Here is a 26,180-nt window from a genome sequence, read left to right on the forward strand (position 1 = left end):
CCCGTCGGTGTCGGGGGCACCGGGAGCTGCTGATGGACCCCGGAGCTGCCGGGGGCACCGGGAGCTGTTGATGGACCCCCGGAGGTGTTGATGGACCCCGGCGGTGTCGGGGGCACCGGGAGGTGTTGAAGGACCCCGGAGCTGCCGGGGGCACCGGGAGGTCCCGGCCGTGGCGGAAGAGGAAGCGGCGGCGGCGGGTCCCGCCTCCATCGCGGGCGGGGCGGGAGGAGCCGGAGCCGGCGGCGGAGCGGGGCGGCCCCGGGCGGGCACCGGGTGAGGCCGGGGGCGCTTCGGGGGTGGCCGGGGAGGGGGGTCCTCGGGGGTCCCGGAGCGCTGAACCGCGACCCCGCACCGTGGGCTCGGGCCTGGGGGGGCTCCCGGGCTTGTGGAGGCCCGAGCCCGGCGGCGGGGGTGGGGGGGGGGATGTGTGCTCTGCTGCGATTTATGGATTTATTTTTAAAAATAACCCCCTGGCTGGGGCTCCTCTGCCTCAGAGAGAAAGAGGGGCGAGGCTGTGGGGCTGTGGCTGGGCGAGGGTCCCTCCGGAGGGGTTTCAGCCCAGGGCTGGGACCTGACCCTGGGGCAGGGCGAGGGGGGCGGCATCAAGGGTGTTAAAGAGGATGGGAGTGTATTTTTATATATATATTTATTGTCTATACCTATTTACATAGATATGTTTCTATATGTGTGTGTATATATATATTCTATATTTGTATGTATATATTTCTATGTATATATAGATACATATTTCTATATGTGTATATATAGATACATATTTCTATATGTGTGTATATAGATACATATTTCTATATGTGTGTATATAAATAGAGATGCATATTTCTATATGTGTATATATATATATATATATATGTATTTCGTTGTAGGTTCACCAACAAGGCACGCAAGCTTTCCTTTTAAAAAGGAAAGACTCCTCCAGCAGCGTTTCTATCAAAATATTTACCTTCTAAATCCTTGGACTAAACACCCACCTCAGGACTGGGCTCTTGGGTGGAAACCCTTCAAGCCAAGGGCCGTTGCTGTTTCTGTTTGTGGAGAGAGGCTGCTTATTCCTCCCAGGGTGGTGGAGTTCATAAAAAACCAGAATAACATATGGGTTCCTCGTTTAAAGGCCTTTCTCTGAGGGGTTTGCAGGGGATAAGCCCAGCTCAGTGTGTGTGATGGTACAGTAGCCTGTTGTTACTGTTTTGTCTGTTTTATTGTGGGGATAGGAAGGGAAATAATGGGTTGTTATTTGATTTTTAAGGCCTCATCTGTTCTCCCAGCAATGTGGGAGCATAATGCCTTATTTCCTAGCTGAGGATTGAGTTACTCTTGACTTTGTCAAGGAGCTTCGTTGGGTTTTTTAGTGGCTTGTCTACAAAGGTGTGGGATGCAAATGTAGAGGGGTGGGAACTGGGATGCATCTCGGTGTTGTATCACAGTAGGATTCTTGTGCTGTTTGGAAAGGGGGAAACCGCCACGTTTGACAGCATTTCCGTGGGGATAATTGTTGTAAGTGCTTCCAGGCAGATCCTGCAGGCAGGGGAAGCTTGATGAGTCTGCTGGAATTCGGCACGGGACAGCTTCATACGTGAAGGCTTTGGCACTCGGGAGCCAGAGGACACTAGATAACCTTTCAGACCATTTAGCACAGCAGGTACTGTGTCAAGGCAACTGCAGTAATCAGGGGAAAAGGGCATTTAATATCCTGCAGATGTGCTGGCTCTTGCTTGTTACATGAATCAGAGTATTGCATGAATGAAAGTAAAACAATGGCTTGTTTTTATCATCATGTGCGTGGCAGGTGCTTTACAGACGAGAAGAAAAAGTCCCTGCCTTGGAGAACTTAATCTATAATGAGATATTATTGATCCAGCCTGCTCTGGGGCAGCTTTGCTTGCCCATGGGGCTGCTCAGGTGGTAAGATCTGGGACAAATATTTGCGTGGAACACAAGGAATGTCGGTAGAAGAGGGCCAGGAGCTAATTAACCTGGCAAAGTAGTGCAGTGTGTTCTCATTGTGCACTTGGGGTTAGGTTTTAATTTGGCATTTTACCCTTTTGGTGTTTGTAAGGCTGTGGCTGGAAATTTGACACTAATATTAATAGAACATGTGACACTAACTGCTGGAGTTGGATGCTTAGGCAGCTGCTGACCAAACAAATCAGGGTTATTTTCCAGCCAGATAATTTTCCTGATCTGATTCACCATGTGACCACATAAACAAGTGTGCAAGAGCAGGACAGGGAGCTGATCTTGGGAGGAGAGGAGCAATGGCTGAAGCTGGTAGTCCTGTGAAAAGTGCCCTAGCTCTGCAGAAAAACATGTATTGAAATTGCCACTGCTCGAGTTCTGACTTTTAGGAGCACATGGTTTAGGGGGAGAGCTGTTAGCCAGTGCTATAAAGGCAAATCAGAGTACAAATTTGGTTGCCTCACAAGAATATCTTATTTTTTGATATATCCATACATAGATGTGAGGCTGATTTGTGCTGTGGGGGCAGCCAGAGCGAGTTACAGCCGAGCAAATCTAAGTTTAGGTGGCACTTTACACTGGGCTGATCAGCATGAGCTGGTTCCTGAGGCCAGGCAGTTTTAGAGCAAAAAGGAGGCAGTGGCCTGATTTCCAGCTGTGAGTATTGATTGTCCTTCTTGTGTTTTTCATGATGGTCCTCAGTCTGTGCTTCCAGGGCAAAGCATTGCTAAACTCTCTCTCCCCAGTTGTCCCAGTTTACACCAGATTAGGGTTACCCAGCTCAGAAAACAAGAGGCAAAGCAAAACTTGGCAGATTCTGCCATTCCCCCAGCAGTGTTTTTCCAAGGCAAAATGTCTCTTTACCGATGGGATTCTCACATTGGCAGCTTCTACCTTGTCCAGCAATTTATTTCCATCTTTTCTTCAGCCCATCTGCGAGGCCTTTGTGGCAGAGGGCGAGTGGGAGAGAAACATATTTCTTCTTTTTTTTTTTTTTTTGCCATTTAGTGTTTCTTGCTCGTAGATGTGTTCTTACAAGCTTATGTTCTTGCTGAGATATTTAGTTCTGTGGCATTTCTGCCTGTGACGACCTGCAGGCAAATTTGGGAGAGAGAGGAAGGTGGGAGCTTTGTTGCCTGCAAGAGCAGCTGCTGTCGCAGGTTGCTGTTACTCAATAATCAGTTGGCCTGGACATTAGGTTGCGAAAATTTAAACAAATTGTAAACTGCTGAACTTTGCCCCACACATCCTGCTTGTTTCCCTGTCCTGCTCCTATTGCTGACGGGTGGGGATTTCACGAAAACAAATCCAGGTTAAAATAAGCGACTGAAATTACAGCGCGGGAGAGCTTAACTTGGCTGCTGCGTGTGACGATCAGCTTTGTGCTGTTGGCTTTTGTACTGGGTGAGCAATCGCTTTATGGGACGGATTCATTTGGAAGAGATGAATAAATGGAGTTTCATTGATTTCTGGGAGGCTTTGTTCATTTACATGAGCTGCGGCTCTCCGCCGGTTCTGCTCTTGTTGGGGGATTTCACGGCTCCTTTGAGTCGGAGGGAGATCCTGAGCCAGCAGAGGCTGTGAGGGCTGCAGCTGAACGTTGTGCTGCTGGCTGGGAGCAGGTTTGCCCCAGAGGCAGCCTTCCTGCTCTCCTGGGCATTGGCACGTTCCAGGGATCCCTGTGCACACGCTGGTGCTGAGCTGTGGGATTTCTGTTAACGCACCCAATCTCTCCACAGGGATTTCTCGTCAGAGGCCATGGAGCTTTCGGCCAACGAGCTCAGCATCTATGACAAGCTCTCAGAGACGATTGACCTGGTCAGGCAGACTGGCCACCAGTGTGGCATGTCAGAAAAAGCCATTGAGAAGTTCATCAAACAGCTCTTGGAAAGGAACGAACCCCAGAGGGGCCCTCCACGGTACCCTCTCTTAGTGGCTCTCTACAAGGTAAGGTGGCTGCTGTGCATGTACATCATTTGAGGGTCTGAGTCCTCCTTTTGCACCTGAGCCTTTTATTTCCCACTGCATCTTCTTGATGAACTTTCCAAGATCTTTGTTTAAAAGCTGGGAAGTGTAGCTTCCTTCCTTTGTGCCATGAGCTGGTTTGAGAACAGGAGACAGCTGACAAAGATTTGAAATTGCTCATGTGTGCTGAAAATTTACCACATCAACACCTTCCTCTCCCTTAAATTATTAAATAATGAGATTTTGATTCGTTTTTCAGATAAAGATTCCCTGTGTTGGCAGTCTGAGTGGAAATATGAGGAAGGAAATTCTTGAAGTTCAGGGTTGAATAATGAACCCAACTCTGACCCTGCCACAAGCCTCTACCTGTCTTTATTCTCCTTCTAGTCTATAAAATAAACCTGCTACCATCATGCTTGATGGTAGAAGAAATGTTTTGAAACCCTTAACTAAAAGATGCTGTAACAAGTTTTGCAAAGTGGGTGAAAGGATGCTATTGTTAGGTAGGTTTGAGGTCACAGAATCCCAGGCTGGTTTGGGTTGGAAGGGACCTTAAAGATCATTTAGTTCCAAGCCCTGCCATGGGCAGGTACACCTTTCACTAGAGCAGGTGCTTGCTACAAGGATGAAAACCTTCCCACTGACATAATATTCAGTAATAACTTTAGTGTCATCTTTACAAAACCATCACAAGGGTTTCTATTTGGAAAAAAAAAAATCCAAGCTTTCTTCCTCATGTCCTATAAAAAGCTGTAAAATGAGGCAGGAGAACAGGAAGCTGCAAACTTGAACTTTCAGCTTCTGTTCTTGTTTTTGCTGTTGATTCAGTTTGACTTTGGCCGGGGGGGGGGGAGAAATGTGTCATGTCATCTCTGGGAGGCTTATTTGGGATTCTGGTATGGAGGAGGGAGCTGGTGCCAACTCTGCCAGAGTGTTTCGAGGCTTGACGGATGTTTGCAAAAGCCACAGGGTTTTCCTTGTGTAAGAGGGATGGCAGGAGTGCAAGTTTTTATTTGATTAGGTGGGAGGAATCGGAACTATCTGTAGATAATCCTCATTGATCTCCTGCTGGATTATTTGCAGTGCTGAAATACAGGAGCAGGGTTGTGTGGTTTGGGTTTGAAGGCTGCTTAATTTCATCCTCGGGCAGCCCTAATAATAAAGCTGAGTGACAGCTCTGTACATAAATAGCAGTGCAGCTGAACGAGGAGCCACAGCAAAAATGAGTGTTCACCTCACAGTGCACAACCACAGCCCTTTGGTACCAGCCAGAAGGTGTGTCCTGGGCTGAGGGCAGCTCAGCTCCCTGCAGGACAGTTAACTCTGTGCCTGTTTTCCCTCACAGGGCCTGCTCACTCTGGGGTTGGTCTTGCTGACTGTTTACTTCGTGATCCAGCCCTACAACCCGCTGCCTCCCGAAGCTCCACTCTCCAGAGCCCAGGCCTGGGGCTCCCTCATCGGCCACATCCGGCTGCTCCCTCTGCCCATTGCCAAGAAGTACATGCTGGAGAGTAAGGAAATGATTTCTCTGCTGTAACATAAGCCTAGCAAGAAATACCAATCTAAATACCAGCCACAGAAGTGTCTCCCAGGGCACCAAATAACAAATGTGTTAGTGGCTTGGCATCGTGGTTTTCTCTTTTCCTATTTAAAAATAGCATCCTGAGTTCTGTCTTCATTGGGGCTGGAGCATATTTTATGTCTAACTTGATAATTTTGTTCTTGCACATTCTCTTCTCCTTGCTTTTAACACCTCGGGTTTTTTCTTCCTCAAGAGCTCCCTTTCCTCTAGAAATCTCTGCAGTTCTGAGAAGCAGAACTGAGACAGCTCTGCTGGCTAAATGTCACCTTTTCTTACTTCTTCTGAGTAATGCAAAAACAGTTTCTCAACCAAACCTTGGTATCTGTGAGCAAAGCGTAGAAACCTCAACGTGTGACCTGGGTTTAAGGAAAAGTAGTTTTTGCCAAGTGGTGTATTGGGAAAGGACTGGGGGCTTGAGTGCTGTGGTGTTTGTAGCAGCTAATATAACATTAAGGGCAGTGTGTGTGTGAGGAAGTCAGATAAGGGCTCCCTAATGAGGTGATCCCATCACAGCAGAGGAACATCATAGATTTTCCTAGAATGGCAAAACAGAAATGGAAAAGTTTGGGTATTTCTCATTCTCAGTTAATTATTTCCACTGACTTAGCCTGGCAGATGGGTGCGAGCCTGGGCTCTGCCTCTCTGCTGAAACACAAAGACTGTCAGGAATGATAAAGCTGGGAATTATTTGGAGCAGGGTTGTGGCACAATATTGATGGTCTGTCGGCTCACTGTAAAAACAAACTCCTGTACCTGTGCCCTCGATGGGTTTATATTTAGCTTGGGCACCTCATTGTGTTGGAGTTGTCTGTGCTGGCTCTGACCTTCCTGGCAGAGCTAAAAAGGGCTCCCTGAAATGCCAGCACCATTCTGCATTCTCTGTGTGTGTCTCCCTCTCTTCCCCTGACGTTGATTCGGGTTTGTATGGGTGGGACAGGGTATCCCCCATTGTTCCTCTCCTTCCTTATACACTGGGATCTCTCTGGGAGTGAAAAAACAAAGGGGAGGAGATGGCTCTGATAAGCACCTGACATTAGGAGCCTGCTTATCTACTGCATTTCAGCTTTGCCACGAGTGAACACCCCTCTGCTCCTGTATGGAGATGGGAACTTTAATGCACTGTTTCACTTTTCACAAGGGATGGAGTGACAGGACAAGGGGGAATGGCTTCCCACTGCCAGAGGGCAGGGTCAGATGGGATACTGGGAAGAAATTGTTCCCTGGGAGGGTGGGGAGGCCCTGGCACAGGTTGCCCAGAGAAGCTGTGGCTGCCCCATCCCTGGAAGTGTCCAAGGGCAGGTTGGACAGGGCTTGGAGCAACCTGGGCTAGTGGAAGGTGTCCCTGCCCATGGCAGGGGTGGGACTGGATGAATTTTAAGGTCCCTTCCCACCCAAACCATTTTGTGATTCCATGATATTTGTTCAGTCAGATTTTGTCCAGAAGGTTGAGAGGTTCTTCCTTCAGATACCACAGGGTTGGGATGAGGAGAGCCCAGGGAGGTTCCGTGGGACAGCAAAAGGTTTGTAGGACAAGGGCTGCCTGAAATCATGAGCATCTTCTTGTGAAGATAAATAAGAGCAGGAGCAATTCTGGGCTACCTTTGGGGAAACAAGCTGAATGGTGAGGAGACTGGGAAACATGGAAAGGAACAGGGGAAAAGGGAAGGGTGGATGCAGAGGAAGGATGTGATGTTGTTTAAATGCACATAAAATCCCTCATGCTTCTGTGAGTCCTGGAAATCTGCAGAAGTGGTGAGCAATAGGGTGGGCAGCAAGCCAGTTCTGGGGAAAGGAGGAGAGGGGACAAGGGGATGAGGCAGTTGCCACTCTTGTTTTTCCACAGCATTAGGTTGTGGTGGAAGCCACAGCATGTCCCAGTTAACACACTGACTAGGGATGGCTGGGCAGACTTTGATCCTGCCTCGGCAAAGGGGACTGGAGGAGACCCTGGCTCTTTGCATGGGAGGGTGCAGCACCCAGCCTGAACCTTGGCTGGGTTCCTGTGGGAATCCCTCGTGTCTTGGCTTCCCAGCAGGCAGCTGCAGCCACCAGGGCTGTCCCAGTGCCACTGGTGTCACCTTCACAACTTGCTGCTTAGAGGACACTGGTAAAGCTATCCAGTGGGGATCTGGAAGGGGGAGTTTCATGACGTGGGGCTGAGTGATCTAATAAGCTCTTTCAGCCCTGCCTTGTGCATGTTTTCTATTATTTTGCCCCTAATTTTGGCCTTGTGGTCTATTGAAGGGAAGGGGTAAAGTTGCATCTTGTCATCCTGTTTGTTACTGGGAGCATAAGGCTGGGAGGTCTTGCAGGCAGGTCTGGTGTTCTCTGATCACAGAATCCCAGAATTGTTAGGGTTGGAAAGGACCTCTGGAGATACCCAATCCAACCCCCCTGCCAAGGCAGGGCCACCTGGAGCAGGAGACACAGGAATGTGTCCAGGTGCCTTTGGAATGTCTCCAGACAGGGAGAGTCCACACCCTCCCTGGGCAGCTGTTCCAGCTCTCTGCCACCCTCAGTGTAATGAAGTTCTTCCTCGTGTTGAGGTGAAACTTGTTGTGTTTTAGTTTATGGCCATTGCTCCTCATCCTGTCACTGGGCACCACTGGATAGAGTCTGGCACCATCCTCTTGGCACCCTTTGGAGATATTTATATGCATTGATGAGATCCCCTCTCAGTCTTCTCTTCCCTAAAATGCACGTTTGCACTGAGCAGCAGAGAAAACCACTAACGAAGGGACTCCGTGTACAGACTCCTCTTCCTTTCCTTGCGTAGATCCTGGTGGATGAAAATTTTGAGGGGGCTGAGGATGAAACTTGGAGCTTTCTGTGCTCGGGCACCAGTTCAAATCCAGCTGGGGCTGTTCTTGTTGAAAGCCACCTGTTGTCAGTGTGGAGGCTGCCTGGGCCCACCGGCAGCGCTGGCACCGTTCCCGCGGTGCGGACACGGCCCGGCCGAGGCGAGCGTGGGCGCGCGGGTGGTCTGGTTCCTTCCTCGTGGGGCTGCAGCCTGGGATGTGCTGCCCCTCCTGAGCTGTGGGGCAGCTTTCCTGTGTCCGGGATTGAGGTTGGAGCCCGGTCCCCTGGTAGGTGTGGGCCGAGCAGCCAGGTTTGTGTTGCAGAACAAGGGGAGCTCAGTTGCTTGGTTTCCCCCAAGAGCCCCACGTCAGAGCGGTGATGAGGCTCTGGGAGGAGCAGGGCTGCAGGATTTGCTCCCTTCTCCCTCCTGCCAGTGGTGACCTGACCTCCATCCTTGTTCCTTTCACCTAAGAGCCGTGCTGTGGGTGACAAGGGCTGCCTGTCTGTCGGTGGCTGTGGGTGGACCTTTGAGCAGCCGAGGTGAGGAGCAGCATCCACAAAGCTCTCTTGCGTTAAGTTTGTAGGATTGGGTCCAAAGTAAATTTCCTTTTTGCCTGTCTCTGTGCTCTGTTGCTCCCTGGCTTTCTCCCCCGGATCAATCCCATATTAAACCCAGTGTTCCCACCCTTTGTTTCTTCAAAGCTGACTCTCAGACCCTTGGGTTTAGCATCCATGCTTCTCTTTCAGCTGTTTTCCCAGGGCAAGATCCCTTCAGCTGGGGAAAAGATCTGTGGAAATGTGGTTTGCATTTGCTCTTCCTGAGCTGGTGTTTATGCAGAGCTCATGAAGGGCTCAGTGCTGGGTCACACTGGCTGTTCCAGGCCTGCAGCTCTTGTCCAGGCACATCAGTGCTTCACGTAGCCCCAGGGAGGTGATGGGTTGTCAGACCTGTGGGTCTGCCTGCTGTACAGAACACAGTGGATTTTGATGGGCATGTGGGTTAACTCAAGGCTATCTAATGCTGTTCCAAGGAGAAAGTAGGGTCTGTGTAACCTGGATTCATTTCTCTCCTCTGACATAGGCTGGGGTGGCAAGTTATTCCCTCTGTGTTTCAGTTCTCTGGTGCAAAGTAGGGGTGTGAGTACTTCCCTCTCCCTTACAAGCATTAGGAAGTAATATATGAGTTGTCAAAGTCTGTAGTAATCAAAGCCAAATGAAAAGGGGTTTTCTGTTCTTTTAAACAGAAGTTTTAAAACCACAGTGGTGGTCACTCTACTTGATTTCCAGTGGTTCTTCCCTTTGCAACTGTGTGTCATCTTTATAGCTTTTTTAATGTCTGAATATGAATTTTTATGTCACCTGGTTGGTGACTGCTCCCTGCCAGCCACACAATGATGTGATGGGCAGAGCATTAAGCTGCTCCCAGATTAACTTGTGTGTCTGCCCATGGGAAGTTCGGTCCTTGCAGCTCAAAAACCTCAGCAGAGCAGGTCTGTCAGTGGGGTGCAGGCTGTGGTCCAGCAATGGGACAACTTGCTGATAGCAGGGGGCTCTAATGACCTTGAGGAAAATCCAGCTTTGCTTCTCTTAAGGAGACCTGGGCCTGGCCACACTGATCCTACACAGCTCAGAATCAGCTGGGTCAGAAGCTGCTCAGCACACCTGGAAAAGGGATGCTGTGCAAGTTACCCCCAGCTTGGAGAACGCTCCTTGTGTTAAATACTCCTTTTTGCTTAGACCAGTAGGGCTAAAATCCTGTTTATGGGGTTCATACATAATTGTTTCAGAGCAAGGAACCCAGCTGGAGGAGCAGTGTTTAGCAGCACCTTGTAAATGGCCTGGCACTGTCACATCCCAGGGCCTGCCGGGTGCCAGAGCTATTTGTGGGGACGGGTCACAGCAGGCTGGGTTACTGGGGGAGGACAGCAGCTGGTTACTGGGAGAGGGCAGCAGCCTTTGCCTCTTGGCTGGCCACCTTGGGTTTAGCTGGAGGCTTGCCTTGGCTCCTGGCCAGCTCCTGTCTTCTCTCTGATCTTAACCCTTTGCAGGCAGCCTGCGAGGGGCCAAACACATTTCCTTTCTCTCCTCTGACTGTAGCCTTGCAGTGTGTTTATCCTTGGCACAGCTCTGTGCAGGAAGGGAGCATCCAGCACTCCTGCCTTGCACAGGGATGGACTTTCTGCTCCTTGAGTGCAGTGTGGGATGAGCATCCAGGTATCCAGCCAGCCTTTCCCTGTGGGCTTTGCAGCCCACGCTGTGTCTGACCCCTGGGGTTCAGGGATGTCTGAGCCCGAGGAACACGGGCCTGCTCTAAAGGAAGGGTTGCACAACAATCTGCTTGGGAGGTAAGGCAGGATCTGATTTCTTGTTGCCTTCAGCGTGGCTCTCTCCTCTCGCTCACAAAGGATGTTACTTTGTTTTTTCCTAAGCGAAGTCAAGCTGGTTTTTGCTCTTGTTTTTGTGCGTGTTCTCACGCTGGAGCGTTTGGAGGTGGCTGTGGGTCACAGCAACTGTGCAGGGCTCCCTCCCATCTCTGCACAGCTGCCAGTGGAGCTGCTCTTGTGTGTGTGTGTATAAACAACCCTTTTATGATATAACCTGAGAGACCAACAGACATGTGTTGGCTCGTTCAAAGGGGAATAAAAGGGCTGACTCTGCAGTGCAGGGCAGTGCCAGGCTGTTCATACACCGGGTTACTTTGGCCCCTGTTCAGCCCGTGCACTGTTTATTTGGGTTTGCTGGCGGTAAACTAACTCCACTGTGGTACCCTGAAACATGAAAAACTCTTCCTTTTGCTCCTCTGTTGTGATGCCTCCGGGATTTCTTGCTTCCTCAGTTGCAGAGCAAGTGAATTCTCACTTTGGATTTGCTTCCCCGGAAAGAGCATTTGCCATAGGTGGCCTGTTGCAGAGGCATTTAATGGCCTGGCAGAGCACTTTTGTGACACACACATGTCAAACCTTGTACAGGCTGAAGCCACCAGCAGGCAGGTGACAGCAGCTGGGAGGGATTTGTTTCACAAGCTGTTCCTCCAAGGCAGATTGTTGATGCAGCCACTGCCAGAGCAACACAGGCTGTCTGGGGCAGGTAACCAGAGGTGCAGCTGGAGTGGACTTTGGATGCTTTCCTGACAGCTTGGCCCCTGCCTTCTGTTTTCTCAATTGGTAGGTGCAGATTTCTCCTGGAAATAATGCTCTTTTGCCCCAGTGGACTGTGAATTCCTCTTGGGCTCAGCTCAGCAGACTTGATTTCACAATGTCTCGTTGGATCAAAATCATTTTCGTGCTTTGCTGGAGACTGACTAATCATCCTTGGGCTGTTGGAGCAGCCGGTCCCCATTAGTGAGATGAATGAGTAGTTCTTCGAGCTGTTGACTTTCTTACCCAGAACAACAACAAAGGTTCCTTGATGGGTTCATTTGTAGCTGTTATTTTGTTCCTGGCTGTTCCTAAAAATGCTGCAAACCAAACTGGGAGATACTTTCTTCTCCTGGCATAAATATATTCAATATGCTCAGAGAGACAATAGAAGTTCAATATGAGGAAGGGGTGAGGATCTTGTGCTGAACAGGGACACTCTTTGTAGTATATATTTAAACCCCCACTGTGATGCAGCCCTTAATCAGCACTCCCAGGCTGTAATTAATAATCCTTATGTTTCCTGCCTGACTTACTTAAGAACCCATCAGTTTAGCCTGACTTTGACACGACATTATAAATGATCAAATTAATTTTTAGCCTAGTGAAGAATTTCAGCAAGATGGAGTTTGGGAAACACTGCTTGGGCAACAAAGTGCTGTGAATGCCTCTTCCAAACTGTGCCACGTGGTAACTACAGAGCTGGGAATTTCTGCAGCTGTAAAGTAAGAATGGTGGGTTTACCTGGGTCATAGATTGTGATCATGAATTGAGGTCTGAATTGCTTTGAGTTTTTTAAATACCGTTTTATCTTTCTATAAAATCTGGGACAGGGGGTGGTAGGCACACAATATATCCAGCTGCAATGGTATAGCACAAGTTACAAGCTATTTACTCAAGGAGTATCTGAGTCTGCAGTGGTCCCAAGGCAGCAAGTGGCTGGTCAGACTCAGGAGCAACAGCAACCTGCCCTGTACATTCTTGGGCTGTCAAAGCAATAACAGTAGGTTATGAGCTGCAACTTCACTCTAAGGTTAAAGGCTGGACCTTGCAAATCCCTGCCCTTGAAATAATGGAAAGCAGCACTGGAAAACCCAGCACCTGGAAGCAAGATATGTTCAACTGCAGGCAGAGCTGCAGCCCTTCTGTGCTGGTAGGAACTGGATGTCAGAGCACTGAGGGATCTCATGGGTCCTTCATCACAGAATCATGGAATGGTTTGGGTTGGGAGGGACCTCAAAGCTCAGCTCCTTCCACCCCCTACCATGGGCAGGGACACCTTCTACTATTCCAGATTGCTCCAAGCCCTGTCCAACCTGGCCATGAACAATTCCAGGGGTGGAGCAGCCACAGCTTCTCTGGGCAACCTGTGCCAGGGCCTCCCCACCCTCACAGCCAACAATTCCTTCCCAATATCCCATCTGACCCTGCCCTCTGGCAGTGGGAAGCCATTCCCCCTTGTCCTGTCCCTCCATCCCTTGTCCCCAGTCCCTCTCCAGCTCTCCTGCAGCCCCTGTAGGCCCTGGAAGGCGCTCTCAGGTCTCTCTGGAGCCTCCTCTTCTCCAGGTGAACACCCCCAGCTCTCCCAGCCTGGCTCCAGAGCAGAGGGGCTCCAGCCCTTGGAGCATTTTCACAGCTTCCTCTGGACTTCCTCCAACAGCTCCACATCCTTGTGATGTTGAACCCCAGCACTGGAGGCAGCTCTGCAGGTGGGGTCTCACCTGAGAGGGCAGAGGGGCAGAATCGCCTTTTAGTGGAACAACCAGGTTTGTACAATGGACCTCCAAGAAAGGACAAAGAAATGCCTGGGAATATTCAGTGCCCAGCCATTCTTGGGAGCCCTGACTTCAGCCAAGGCTTGCTGAAGTTGCTTGAATACTTGTAGGACTGTCCCTGGTGAGGTATTTGGTGGGACTGGGGAATAATCTCATCCTCAGAAAGAGGAATCGGATTTGGAACCAACCTTTGCAGGTTCTGGAGGTGCTGCTTAGTGCATTATCCAGCCCTCTGGGGAGCTTCCTTGGAGTTAGCATGGGTGATGGCAGCAACAACACCTGGGGGCACTGTGAAGTCCTGGGGGAATCTCCCTTCCCTGGGATCAGAATTCCCTGTGCAGACCTGGCTGTCACGTGCCTGCTGGACATCGTTCCTGCCTTGGTCCTGAGTGCTGAGGAGCAAAGCAGCTTGGTGAGGAGCCAGCAAGCTGCCTCAGCACCTGCAGTTCTACACACAGGAGGTTTTGTGTTTTCAGTACTTTGTTAGGGTCAGGAGCAGCCCTTGGCTCCACATCCTGCAGGAACAAAAGGTTCCCTTTGAACCTGCTGCACAGACAGACTGATCCTGCGCCCTCCATATGGTCCCTAAAGAGAGCAGGGCTTGCTGAGATCCTGCTCCCAGATCCATGTGGGCAAGTTTCCATAAGTTAATTTGCTTTGCTGCAACAGGCAGAAGCAGGGCCAGGTCTTCTCAGAAACCTCTGAGCTTCCAATCTGATAGTCCACACCCAGCATCTCTGGGGCTGTGCACACACACCCCTTTGTAGTGCTGGGGACAGCCAGAAATTTGGGAGATCCTCTGTGAGAAAAGCCAAGAAGGGCGGGGTACTCATTTTAAATTGATGTTGAGTTGAAAATTAGTTTTCTGCATAGTGGAAAGTAGAGTCATAAACTCCTTGTAGCATTAATCATAGATGTGTTTCAAGGGAAAGTTGTTATCTCTTGGTCTGTGCTGCGTTAGCAGCTGGAAATCCCAGCCCTGGCTGTGCTGTCAGGAGCTCTCCTGACACGGGGGAGAAGACAGCTCTTGTTCTGGAGAAATAATAACAGATAAAAGCAAATCTTAGGTGGGTATGGCCATTGGGGAACTGAGGTTCTGCTTGACAGAGTGAAGGCTGGCCCTCAGAAAGGGGTGAGAAAGCACCGAGGGAAGGCTGGTTGGGACTGGCTGGTGCTTCTGTCACATAATGGACAGTTGAGTGTAACAGCTGCTCTCCTCACTCCAGCTCCACAGGGATGATTGCCCACGCCCAGCACTGTGGATGTGAGTGGATGGGCCCATGGTGTGATGGTTGTGCTGGGGTGAAGAGTCCATCTTCCATTCCGTGTGTGCTCACAGACAGTGCTCCACTTCCACCAAAACAATCCCCCGGGCTGTCTGGGCAGGGTGATAATGGAAAAGGAATGCAGGGAGGGTAAGAAGAGAAAATAAGCATCCTGGGTAAAATCCTGCCTTGGTCCCCAGTGTGCAGCTCATGTTGGTTCCTCTGTCTCTCCTCCCGCCCTCCCTGGGAAGGGCAGGCGCTGCCCGTACTTGTCATGCCAGTCACACACATGCTGTTGCACAGGCTAACACCCTCCACAATAAATCTAAAAGATTAATTACCCCCCCCCCAAAAAAAAAAAATCCCGCAACCCCACTTGCAGCATTTGAAATGCTTCTCAGCCACGCTCGGTTATTCATGGGGAAAAGAAATCACCTCCTGAATCGAGCAATTGAGAATGCAAATATCCCAGCCTGGCTCAAAAGAGGAATCAAACCCTGTACTGTCAAGCTGATTAGCATCCCATTGCACGGGGTACTGCCCTGAGCCCAGAGAGAAAATTTGGGGACAGCTGTGCTTAATGCTCTGGGATGAAGTTTCTGAGTTTTGCCCGGAGAGAAATTATAGTCCTGGTACTCCCCATCTGATGACAGACCATAAGATGTGTTTTCTTGTTCTCTTCGGGGCGACTGCCCTTTCTCTGGTGAGATCTTTCAGCCTTTTGTTTCCTGTCACTGACCAGCTGTTTTTTGTGAGTTGAGTTTTTTTGTTGTTGTAAAATTGAAGCTTTCTGCAGGCAGTGGAACAAAGATTTGCTTTTTTCTCTTGTGAGCAGGGAGGGAAAGTACGTCGGAGCAGTTTCTCATGGGAGTGGGACTTCTGCTTGCAAGAAGGATTTTACACTTTGTTTTGCCTTTTTACCCCTTTCCCTGAAAGCAGTGTAGATGTGTCTTCCAGAAAGACTAGGAATTATATCCTGATCCCTTTCAGTCCATATCCCAGCAGTAGGGTGGGAAATGCAGCGTTTGGGAGTCGACTGAAAATATTCAGCAGGAAAGAAACAAAATGAATCCCAGTCTGCTCCTTGTTGTCATGTCCCAGTGAACCTAAATCCTCTGTAACATTCCTTGTTGCCTGTTGCAGATGTCAGAGGGGAAAATAAAACAAGAGCTTTCCCATTAAGTGCTGTTCATCTGCTATTTCCCATGTGCAGGAGCGTGAGCATGGCTGGAAATGGTGATGGCAGTAACAGGCAGGTTGTGCGTGGTCTTTTTTCCCCCCAAAAGCTGCTGTGCATCCTCATTTCCCAACTCTGTTTTTCAGACAGACTTCACTCTTTTTTTTTTTCTCCCCTTTTCCATCCCCTTAGTTTCCTGAATTTGCAGCAATGAGCTGTTTTGATACATGCTGGGAGGGGTGGGCCTGTTGTGAGAACAGATCCCTGGATGTTTCATGTGAGATGTGTCCCAGGCCCTGGGTTTTTCCTGACCCACCCTGGCAGATCAGGAGCTGGGATGGGTTTGCTGCCACTTCCCAAGTTAAACATCTCCCGTGGGATTAAGGTGGCAGAACCAGGGCTATTGCTGCCACAAAAGTGGTGTTTGAAGTGGAATTTCCACGAAGCTCTCCCTTTTCTCACAACCTTCTGCTGTATCTCCAGGAATGAAATTTGTGTCAGAGGTTCAGGTTGGATCTCAGGAAAGGGTTATTCCCCTGGAGGCTGTTTGGGCACTGAACAGGCTCCCCAGGGCAGTGGGCACAGCACCAAGGCTGCCAGAGCTCAATGAGCATTTGGACAACAGGGTGGGATTTTGGAGTGTCCTGTGCAGGGCCAGGAGTTGGACTGAATGACCTTGTGGGTCCAACTCAGGATATTCTGTGGTTCTCTGAGTTTAGAGCCACATCCTTTCAGTGTGGTGGCTGCTTGTGCACATCCTTTAGCATAGAAATACATGGGATATTCACCATTGTCCTGCTCATTTCGTGCTGCAGCATTTCCCTTCTCTTAGTGTTTGCTTATTTTTTTGTGCTGGGAGGGCTGTTAAGTTGGAGGAGGGAGGCAGGATATAGACATCAAGTTGTGCTGTCGTGTAAAAATTGAATTTTTACATTGTAGGCCAGTTCAGCTGATTGTGGTATAACAACAGTTTCTGGAATTTAAAATGGATGTAGCTGTGGTCCAGGGCTTCCTCATGCTGGGACTTTTCTCCCTGTTTCATCTCCAAGTCAATGCATGGAATGAATAAAAACAGCAGCAGCAATCTTGGTGAAATCCCACATTCCCTGGCACCTTCTGCAAACTGGGCAAACATTGCCTGGGACAGAACAGTTCTTAATTAATGCAGAGGTAAAGGGGAGGATGGTGATGTCAGATATTTCCTAGCAGGGTTCCTGGTGCCAGCTGCTCTTTCCAACCTGGATTTTATTTTTTTTTTTTTTTGTCTCCTGGGTGTTATTTCCTTGATAACACATTTGGGTTGCTCTTTTGCTTATAGACTTGTTTCAGTTTATTACACTACATATGATGGTTGTCATCCTTCTGTTGATAATGAAAGGATATGCCTTGTGAGCAGAGAAGTGGGATTTCCACAGAGCTCTCCCATTTCAGCTGTATCTCCAGAATGTGCTGGGAACATTCTCTCAAGCTCCCTGCCCACTGAAGCTTGTTCTTTCTGAGTTACAGCCATCAGGAACTATAAGAAATCTCAGTGTTTCATGTTAGGGATAATGAGTTTATCATCGAGTTTGTCTCCTTTCCATTTCATTTTTTGGTCCTAATTAAACACATTTCTCTTGTTTCTTCCCAAGAATGCCAGGACTGGTGGGCAGCAGGTTGCAGACAGAACACTTCTGCACTTCCTGCAAACTGCACAGTCTGTTCTGCTGTGAAAAGCCTTCAGATAGTGACAGACTTCAGAGAACTATCAGAAAAGCTCCGGAGGCACCAGCCTTTTCTAATCAAGGTAATGCATGGATTTGTGAGGCTGGGTGATGAGTCCAAACTCTTCAACAGCAGCAGCCCAAGACCCCTGCCCAGTATTTTCATCCACAAACTCAAAAGTGCTGCTTGAGGTAGAACATATGTCCAAGAAGACATTTCACCCCAATTTAAAGGTGTGGGGGGTGAGAGTTCACTCCTTTGACTGATGATCATTGTATTGGGAAACTTAGCAATCTTGGATGCTCTTTGGCAGGAGGGAAATGGGAGCAGGGAGGAACTCTGGGTGCACAACTTTGATCTTCGTTTTCTGTCCTTTAAGACAGGGCAGCATCTCTCTTATGAAGAACTGAAGCATTTCCAGTCCCAGGATCCAGAACTGGCAGAGGTTATAATAGAAGAAAATTCAGCCGAGTTGTGGAGCTGCCCATTTTTCTTTCCCTGGTGAGCCAAAGAAAAAACATGTGAGAGATGGACACAGACTCTGCCTGTGTGAACCACCAGTGCTTGCAAATTACACTTTAGCTGGAGGGAAGGAGAACAGGAGTGGGTTACAGGCTTCTCTCTGCTGCTGGCACTGATTTGTTCCAAGACTCCCGCACTAAAAATGGAGTGTTGTGGCTTGGACTTCAGGTATTGCTCCTCTTACAAGACAAAAATATCCCAGTGACTGCTCAGTCCTGTTCTTCAGGCTGTACATTAATTGTCTGGGCTGTGGTTTGATTACCTGAGGTAACTGGTTCACATTTCTGATCACCCCTGTCTGCTCAGTGGGAATCCCCCACCGCTGGTGCTGACTGAGGGGAGACTCCATGACTTCTGCAAACACTGAGAAGTAACAGAAGGCCGGGGCATCCTGAAAATTGTGTTTGGTCTCATGCAGAAAAAATGGCCAACCCTGATGCTGCCCCCTCTTAACCAAAAGCTTTTTGCCAAAGCCTTTAGTGTGGCCACCAGACGTGGAAAACTCCGAGCTCTCTAAGGCTGCAGAGCAAGCGCTGGTAGGGGGATGGTCAGGGTGCAGAAGTATTAATCATGTCAAAAATAACTAGCCCCACCCTGCCTTTTCCAGTTACATTTCCTTGTCTAGAGGATAAGGCTGGATCCCCCCTGGCCTCACCATGTGGTTTCAGTTATGGTTGTGTACAATGCCACCTCTCTGCATCTTTTGTAACTAATGGATCCGGTCGATGACTCGGATCATTTCAAGGCAAGAAGAGAGGAAAATGAGGTTTAGCCATCCAGCATGATCTGGCTGTTCCCTGTTCATGTGGTCCTGCTGCAGGAACAAAGAGGAAGATAGGAAGGAGCACAGGTTTAGAGGCTGAGAGGTGGAATTTTGCTCCCAGCTCCCGGGGCTCGTCTGTCATGCTTTTATCAGGCATGAATGTTTGTGAAGAATTTTGTCAGGAAAGCATCTTTTAAATACAGATGTTATCATTGTGTGATATTTCTTTAATATGGGTTGTTTTCTTCTGTTTAGGAACAAATCTGTGAATAAATCTCAGATTCTGCAGGAATTTTTCCGTGCATCCTCTTTGCTGTCCTTCCCCAAGACAGTGTCCCTGGAGAGCTGCTTCCTCATCCGCCATCCAGATTTGGGGAATAAGGTGAGAAATTTATCCCAGAGACATTATCTCCCTGTCTGTCAGTTGTCCTCCAGCAGCTCCAAGTCTTTTTGGGATTTGCAGGGCATTTTCAGCTGATACAATCCTGAAAAGAAGCATTTTAGGGTCGTATCAGTTCTGTCCATCCCTGTGTGAAGTGGCACCTCAAGGTGGCTGTTCCTCCCAGCAGTTGTGTCCAGTTGTGGGCAGGAGATACCCCGTGCCCATCTCAGCAGTTGGAGATGTCACAGAATCAGAGAATGAATCCCAGAATGGTTTGGATTGGAAGAGACATTAACAATCATCTCATTTCAACCCCCCCCTTGCCACGGGCAGGGACATCCATGTGGGATCCCAACTCCATTCACATTTATATCCTGGCCTTGCTCTGTAGCTGGGGGAGGGGATGATCTTTTTGTGAACAGTTTGGCCAAATTCATTTAAGAGCTGCATTTTAGGAGCTGTTCCTGGCAATAAGTCCCATCCTGGCAATAAGTATCCCATCCCAAGATATTTGCCCATGGAGACATTTCACTGAGGACAGTGACACTTCAGGCTTCTGGCCTGATCTCCTCCTCTGTTTTATGGTGGTTTTTGTGGTTATGCAGGGCCTACATTGCCTTGGAGAGGAGGGGAACCCCTGCCTGCAGCTACCTCAGCCATGATTCTGTGATTCTGTGATCTGCTGGTACCTGGGGGGAGCAGCAAACCTGTTGTTTGCAGTCTCACCTGCCTGCAGGGCAGTGACTTGCCCCTTGTTTGGTCAGACAGATCCAAGGAAAGCTGGCCAGGCTTTTGAAATCCTGTCCTCTCATCCTAGAGCTACAGCCTGCACAGCCTCTTTGCTGTTGGAAGTGGGCAGCTCACCCTGACTGTTGCACCTCTGGACACATGCAGAGGACACTGTGAGATGTTCAAGGTGGAGCTGGAAGCTGGGGATTTGGGTGAGTACTGGAGCTGTGGCGTGCAGGGACTGCTGGATCCCTTGGAGTCAGGAGGCTGCTTCCAGCTGGGTCTGTTCTGAGACCTGGGACAGTGGTTTGTGCCATTGCCACCTCCAAACTGGTGTTTGCCATTGCTACCCCCAGACTGGTGTGTGCCATTGCCACTCCCAAACTGGTGTGTGCCATTGCCACCTCCAAACTGGTGTGTGCCATTACCACCTCCAAACTGGTGTGTGCCATTGCCACCTCCAAACTGGTGTGTGCCATTGCCACCTCCAAACTGGTGTGTGCCATTGCCACCTCCAGACTGGTCAGTGCTGTTGCCACTCCCAAGCTGGTGTGTGCCTGCTTGTTGCAGTACAGAGGCTGATCCTTCTGGATGGGGAGTTTGTGGCCTGGAACACAAACAGTGGGATCCCATGAGGTGCTCAGTGTCAAAATGAGCTGTGTAGGCTACACAAGACACGATGGGTATCACAAACCCAGTGTTCCCTGAGGGAAGTGTCTCTGCAAAGAGCTCCAGCGTGCACACATCCCTTTGTGGGAAATGGGAGCAGTCATTTAAGGATGGACTCGTCTAATATGGCCTCTCCATTGCCTCTCCCAAAGGTTATGCCAGCACAGATTACTGGACAATGAGCTTCATGGCCAAAGGGACAGAGCCAGCGGTGGTTTGTGACGGAGCTGCCAGCTAAGGACAGAGGGGAGGGAAAATAGAGCTGTTCCCAGGACAAGAAGACTTTCAGCTTTGAAGCTGAGGCAACATTTTGAGAGCGAGCTGGGGCAACTGGGGCAGGCAGCTTTGCCACCCTGCATGTTTACAGTGTTTAAAAATGACTGTTTTCCTGACCCTCGAGGTAATTCTTTGCCTTTCCTCAAATGTGTTTTGGGAGAAGCTCAAGCTATTTATGACCTTCCCTGTCCCCTCAGGTAAGCCCTGAGTTTGCAGCAAAGGTTTTTTTTTCCAGGAACAGCAGAAGGATTTCTCAGGATGAGATTCACCTTGTGTCCTTTGTGGATTATGGCACTTCTGAAACTTCCTGAGGGGGTTTGGGAGTGGAGGGGGTGTGTGACATTTCTGTGTACATTCCTCCTGAGGAGGAAGCTTTGAGCCTGTCTTGTCAGGCCAGTTCTATAAAGGGAATGAATTGGTGATGTGTCCCAGCCTCACCCCACCTCTCCCTCACATCTATGGCTGTGTCTCCCCCAAAGCTGATCCCAGCTCTGTATTCCCGGGCTGGGGGGAGCCTCGAGCCTGAGGGTCTCTGCCCCTTGCCCACTGTATCATTCTTGTACCAAAAGAATCTCTTCAGGCCTCTCTGTTGTGATCACTCTTGTGGTTCTCTATCTGCAGGTTGTGAGTCAAATAGTAACTGTGCTTTTTTTCTCTTCCACCTCCTTTCCTGCAAAAAGCACCGACACACGTGTTAGTGGTGCTGGGAGTGCAGGAGTTCTGGATGGAGATGGGGCTGGGAGCAGAGCAGCTCTGTCCAGGTTTCACCTGAGACACCAAGGGCTGCACAGCCAGTTTCAGCTCCTTGTTTTTGGAGGCACTGCCTGCATTCCCAGCCCAGGGGACCTACGGGAGCACCTGGAAGCTCCCTCATCCCTCATCATTTTTATACCAACTCCTTCCAGACCTGGAGCTCTGTCTTCAGAGTGAAGGTTGGTTTTTCCTGGGTCCTTTCCAAGCTGCCTTTGCATGTTTCCTGCTGCTGGAGCACTGCTGTCTCCAGTGCCCTGAGAGAGGCTCGGGTTCAGGGTTTGCAGGCTGCGGATGCTGCCGTCCCTTCCAAGTCTGATCCTCTGGGTCTGATCCCGCTGCTGAAGATCATTTACAGATGTGTCAGGCTGAACTCATAGGCCAGGGCTGGGGTTCAGGACATGCTCTCACACTTGTTAATATGGAACTGGGAGGGGTTTTGGTTGCAAGTGAGTTAACTCTGTTCTCAGGAGCAGGAGCCTTTCTCTCTGTAAATATTTTAGGTACGTGTGAAATGACAGATTGGAAAAATGTCTGTCCAGCCTTTGTTTTTGAGAAAAATGGGAGCAAACATCGTACTAATCTTATTAGGGGCTGACAAAAGCCGCCAAGTGGGATGACCATGTCTGGCTCCTGTACAAGGATAAGGCAAAGGACAGTTCCTGCTCCAAAGAATTTAGTCTGAGGCCTTGACACTACAAACATTTCTATGCATAACCCTTGTTTTTCTCCTGTCAAAACACTGAGAACAACCCCAGCACCTGTGTCAGTCTGTGTTAATAACCCTCAGTGCTGGACCAACACACACACCAGATGTAGTAGAACCAAAGGGGGAGAGTCTGACTCTCTCGGGATAGAAAAGGACTGATCTAATTTGTAGCAAAATATTAAAGAGAATTGGATTAATAGGACTTCCATTAGTATCCTCATTGCTTGGGGTGTATTTTACACTCATGACACTACATGCAATCTTGTACATGCCAAGACACACACACACCCCCCACACCCCCCTCCCTCCTCTTAAAACCTGGGTCTTAGTTAATGGAAATTTGGGAGTTTGGTGATGGCAGAATCAGGGCCTCGTTAGTGACTGTTGCTATTTACACTTTGGCAGCTGCTCAAATCGAATTTAAAGGCTGACAAGGTTACTTCACCTCTCACTGGTTTTGTACCTGACCCGTTTTTGTAAAGCCCTTGCTCAGAGATGCTGCTGGAGCCTTTCTTGCTGAGATGGCGGCGGTTCGGTGACGCTGTCACTGCTAAGTGTCCTTGACTGTAACTTGTAAAAGAGCTGTGGAGACAATTCCCAAGTGTCTGTGAAATGCCTGGATTCTGAGAGTCGCACTTAAGCCATTGTGGCTGTCTGGCTCTTTCGGGAAGAGGCAGAGAAAATGGATCTATTTACGGTTGCTGTTTAGATTGGGGGAGGGAAGGAGGAGGAAAAGGGCAGGTTTGTGCCTGTTTAGCAGAAGTGTTCTCACGTATATCTTCTCCCCTCCTCAAAGAGTTGCAGCTGGTTGGACAGGAGCTGGTGAGTGTGGCCTGTGTGCAGAGCAGCTCTCCAAGTGCACTTTATGGGCTCTGCATAAGTTTCCAGCTCGGTGTCTGGGCGATACATTGCATATGTCCCAGCCTTGCTCCCTTCGGAGTTTACATCATTTGTTTTTAAGCTTTCCAGTATATTTTCTCTTCCTCTTCCAAAAGCTGTAAGGAATTAGCTGCTAAACTAAAACAGGAGGGCAGTTCTCCTGCTGATAAAGAGCCGATTTTGGCTGAAGCTGCCAAGCCCCAGTCTGCAGCACAGCTTCCAGAGCAGCTCCTGTCTCCAGCTGCCAGAGGAGTGGTGCTCACACCTTTGGCTCCACAGACGAGGAGCCAGGTGGGAAACCCGGAGGTGAGGCCAAAGTGGCAAAAACTAGGATGGCCAAAAGGAGGTTTTGATACCTTTAGCTGCAAGTGAGCCCTGGTCGTGTTTCTCATCCAGAGCTCCAGCTTTACAGAGCCCTTGGAAAGGCTGCAGGAGGCTGGGACTTCCCTAGAGAGCCTGCTGAGGCTGAACTGGGGGGATGGGGCTGTTTCTGCAGCCATTGAAGCATCTTGGTGACAGACACGACCAGATGAGTCACAGAGGGGGTGTCCCACCATGGTCTCCCTCCCCTCAGCTGCCCCTTGGCTCTCGCTGTGCTGGTTTGGACAATCCCCCACTCCCACCCTGCCCAGCTCAGAGGGGTTCCCAGTCAATGTGTGCATCCCAGTGTTTTAAAATCCCTCTGTGCTTCAGAGCTCGTGTTCTCTGAGCCGGGAGATGGATTCCTGCTCACCCAACAATCCCGGGGGCTGCAGAGCTGCTCTGAAAGCACACCAGAAATCGGTACTACCCACAGGCAGAGATGGGGAGGGGTCACCTCTCTCCCTTCCAGGCTGGAAAGACGAGCTGTGCCCCGTCAGCTGGGCAGGAGGATCGTGGTTTAAAGCTGCTTCCCAAAGCAGGGGTCACTGACCGTTGCTCTCAGTCCTGAACTCAGGGTAATTGAAAGGAGGAGAAAGGACTATTATGATTTACTTCAGTACCAGGAAATCAGCAGCCCCCACGGGAGCCAGGCTGACAGTTTCTATTGATTCTTTTTTTTTTTTTTGCTTTCTTTGTTTCTTTTCTGGTTTTTTCCTCCCCGCTGGCACTGCACACACGGATTCCCCCAGGGCTCCCAGCCTCAGGCTCCCTTTGCAACGCCCTGGAGAGCTTTCTAGAGGCAGATTTCCTGTGAGTCTCTGGACTTCTGCTTCTCCCTCTAGTCCTGTTTTTGCAACGTTCTGGTGGAGAAGCTGGTCAGACTGGGCTGGATCAAAGCACCTCCCTTCCCTTGTGGCCTCCTGGGCTCCAACAGCAGGAGCATCCCAAGCAAGAGGAGTTGGGAGCAGGACATCTCATGGTAGAGATGTGAGCTCTGTAAACACCAGTGTCTCAGAAAAGGGATCCTCCTGCCTCGAAACCCCCTGGTTCTCCTCGGTAATGCTGCTCCAGGAGGGAATTCTCCACATCCACCCAATTCCAGGCTTGGTGGTCCATGTTCAACCCCATGGTTTCTAAGAGAACCAAACACTTCCTGGGGTGAGGCCATTTCAGTGGGTGCACAAAGAGCTTTTGCTTCCTGCAGACAAGACTTTCTCCTCTTGGTAAATTTTATAGGTAGAGCTCGATATTCTCCTCTTCAGGAACCTCCTCCTTTTAAAGGGCACATTTAGTGTCCTGCTGAGTTAGACAAGGGAGATGCTGGACTTCCCCTTTGCTGTGGACATTCAAACAAATGGCAGGTGATTCATTTTTAGCATTATCTCTTTGTCTTGGGGAGGGGAGCCACGTTCTAAAGGCTCAGGGGTGCTGGGAAGTAAAGCTATATATGCATAAAGACTTTCAATGCTGAACACTAAATTCAGTGGTGGATTCAAAAAAAAAGAATGTAAATATGCACTTAATGCAGAATTTTATGGATGGTCATAATTTAATATATTGCAAACTTTGTAAATACTTGGGAAAAGCCTGTAAAGTGTGTAAATAAATGAGATTTGTATGTAAGAAGAATAAAAAAGTTTTTACTTTTTGCAATTAAATACAAGTGTTAATGCACCTTTTCCCTTTTCCTGATTTTTATTTTTGTGTTGCATGTCAGCCACTGAGAGGTTATTTAACCCTTTTTTAGGGCATTTTTTCCTAAGTGGAAGTGTAATTTTAAACCAGAAGTCAGAACATTTCCCAACATTGTTTGGGAAATGTCATAAGAAACACTTGGGGAAAAAGAAACTGTGCTGCTATTCAGTGGGACCTTGACAGGCTGCAGAGTTGGGAGGAGGGAAACCTAATGAGGTTCAACAAGAGCTGTCCTGTTATCCCTGGGGAGGGATAACCCCAGGTACCAGCACAGGTTGGGGGTGAGCTGGAGAGCAGCTCTGTGGAGAAGGAGCAGGGTCCTGGTGGGTGACAAGTTGATCATGAGCCAGCAGTGTGACCTGGGGGCCAGGAAGGACAAGGAGATCCTGGGGGGCAACGGGAAGAGTGTGGCCAGCAGGTCAAGGCAGGTGAATCCTGCCCTGGTGAGGCACATTTGGGGTGCTGTGTTCAGTTCTGGTCTTCACAGTTCGAGAAGGACAAGGAGCTACTGGAGAGAGCCCAGCAGAGGCCCAAATGACTGAGGAACTGGAGCATCTCTCTTGCGAGGAGACACTGCAGGAGCTGGGCCTGGTTAGTCTGGAGAAGACTGAGAGGGGATCTCATTAATGCCTGTAAATATCTCAAAGGCAGGTGCCAAGAGGATGGTTCCAGACTCTTTCAGTGGTGCCCAGGGACAGGACAAGGAGCAGTGACCATAAATTAAAACACAACAAGTTTCATATCAACATGAGGAAGAAGTTCTTTCCATGGAGGGTGGCAGAGCACTGGAACAGCTGCCCAGGAAGGGTGTTTCTGGTCTCTGGAGACAGGAGTTGTCCTGTGCATTTGTTGGCACCAGCTGCAGTGGTGCCTCTTCATCAAGGGCGATACATGACAGGGGTGTGTCCCACGTGGGTCCAAAACTCTAATAAATACATTTCCTCCCCAATCTTGAAAAGCTGTTGGGTGTTCCTTGCTGTAAATCTCACTGCCAGAGCCTTGGGCTGCCAAGAGCAGAAGCCGACTGCACAATGCTGAGCTCGGGTCTTCCTCCTGTTTTCCTGG

The 26,180-nt window shown here is 49.4% G+C and overlaps 1 protein-coding gene across 3 annotated transcripts; it reads left to right on the top strand.

Moving 5' to 3' along the window:
- The first annotated feature begins 228 nt into the window (after positions 1–228).
- Positions 229–25,094, top strand: CUNH6orf89 (chromosome unknown C6orf89 homolog). Of its 3 annotated transcripts, none has more exons than XM_017821414.1 (8): positions 229–273; positions 3,714–3,921; positions 5,285–5,450; positions 17,306–17,460; positions 17,758–17,879; positions 18,919–19,045; positions 19,863–19,986; positions 20,596–25,094. In XM_017821414.1, the coding sequence occupies exons 2-8, from the start codon at positions 3,733–3,735 to the stop codon at positions 20,679–20,681; spliced, it is 969 nt and encodes a 322-aa protein (XP_017676903.1). In that variant the 5' UTR covers positions 229–273; positions 3,714–3,732; the 3' UTR covers positions 20,682–25,094. The 3 variants fall into 3 exon arrangements, with proteins under 3 accessions (XP_017676903.1, XP_017676904.1, XP_017676902.1); XM_017821415.1 differs by lacking the exon at positions 229–273 and adding an exon at positions 913–1,657; XM_017821413.1 differs by lacking the exon at positions 229–273 and adding an exon at positions 3,136–3,378.
- The last annotated feature ends 1,086 nt before the right edge of the window (positions 25,095–26,180 follow it).

This window comes from Lepidothrix coronata, unplaced genomic scaffold (genome assembly GCF_001604755.1).
Source record: "Lepidothrix coronata isolate B3197 unplaced genomic scaffold, Lepidothrix_coronata-1.0 Scaffold90, whole genome shotgun sequence".
Classification (NCBI taxonomy): domain Eukaryota; kingdom Metazoa; phylum Chordata; class Aves; order Passeriformes; family Pipridae; genus Lepidothrix; species Lepidothrix coronata.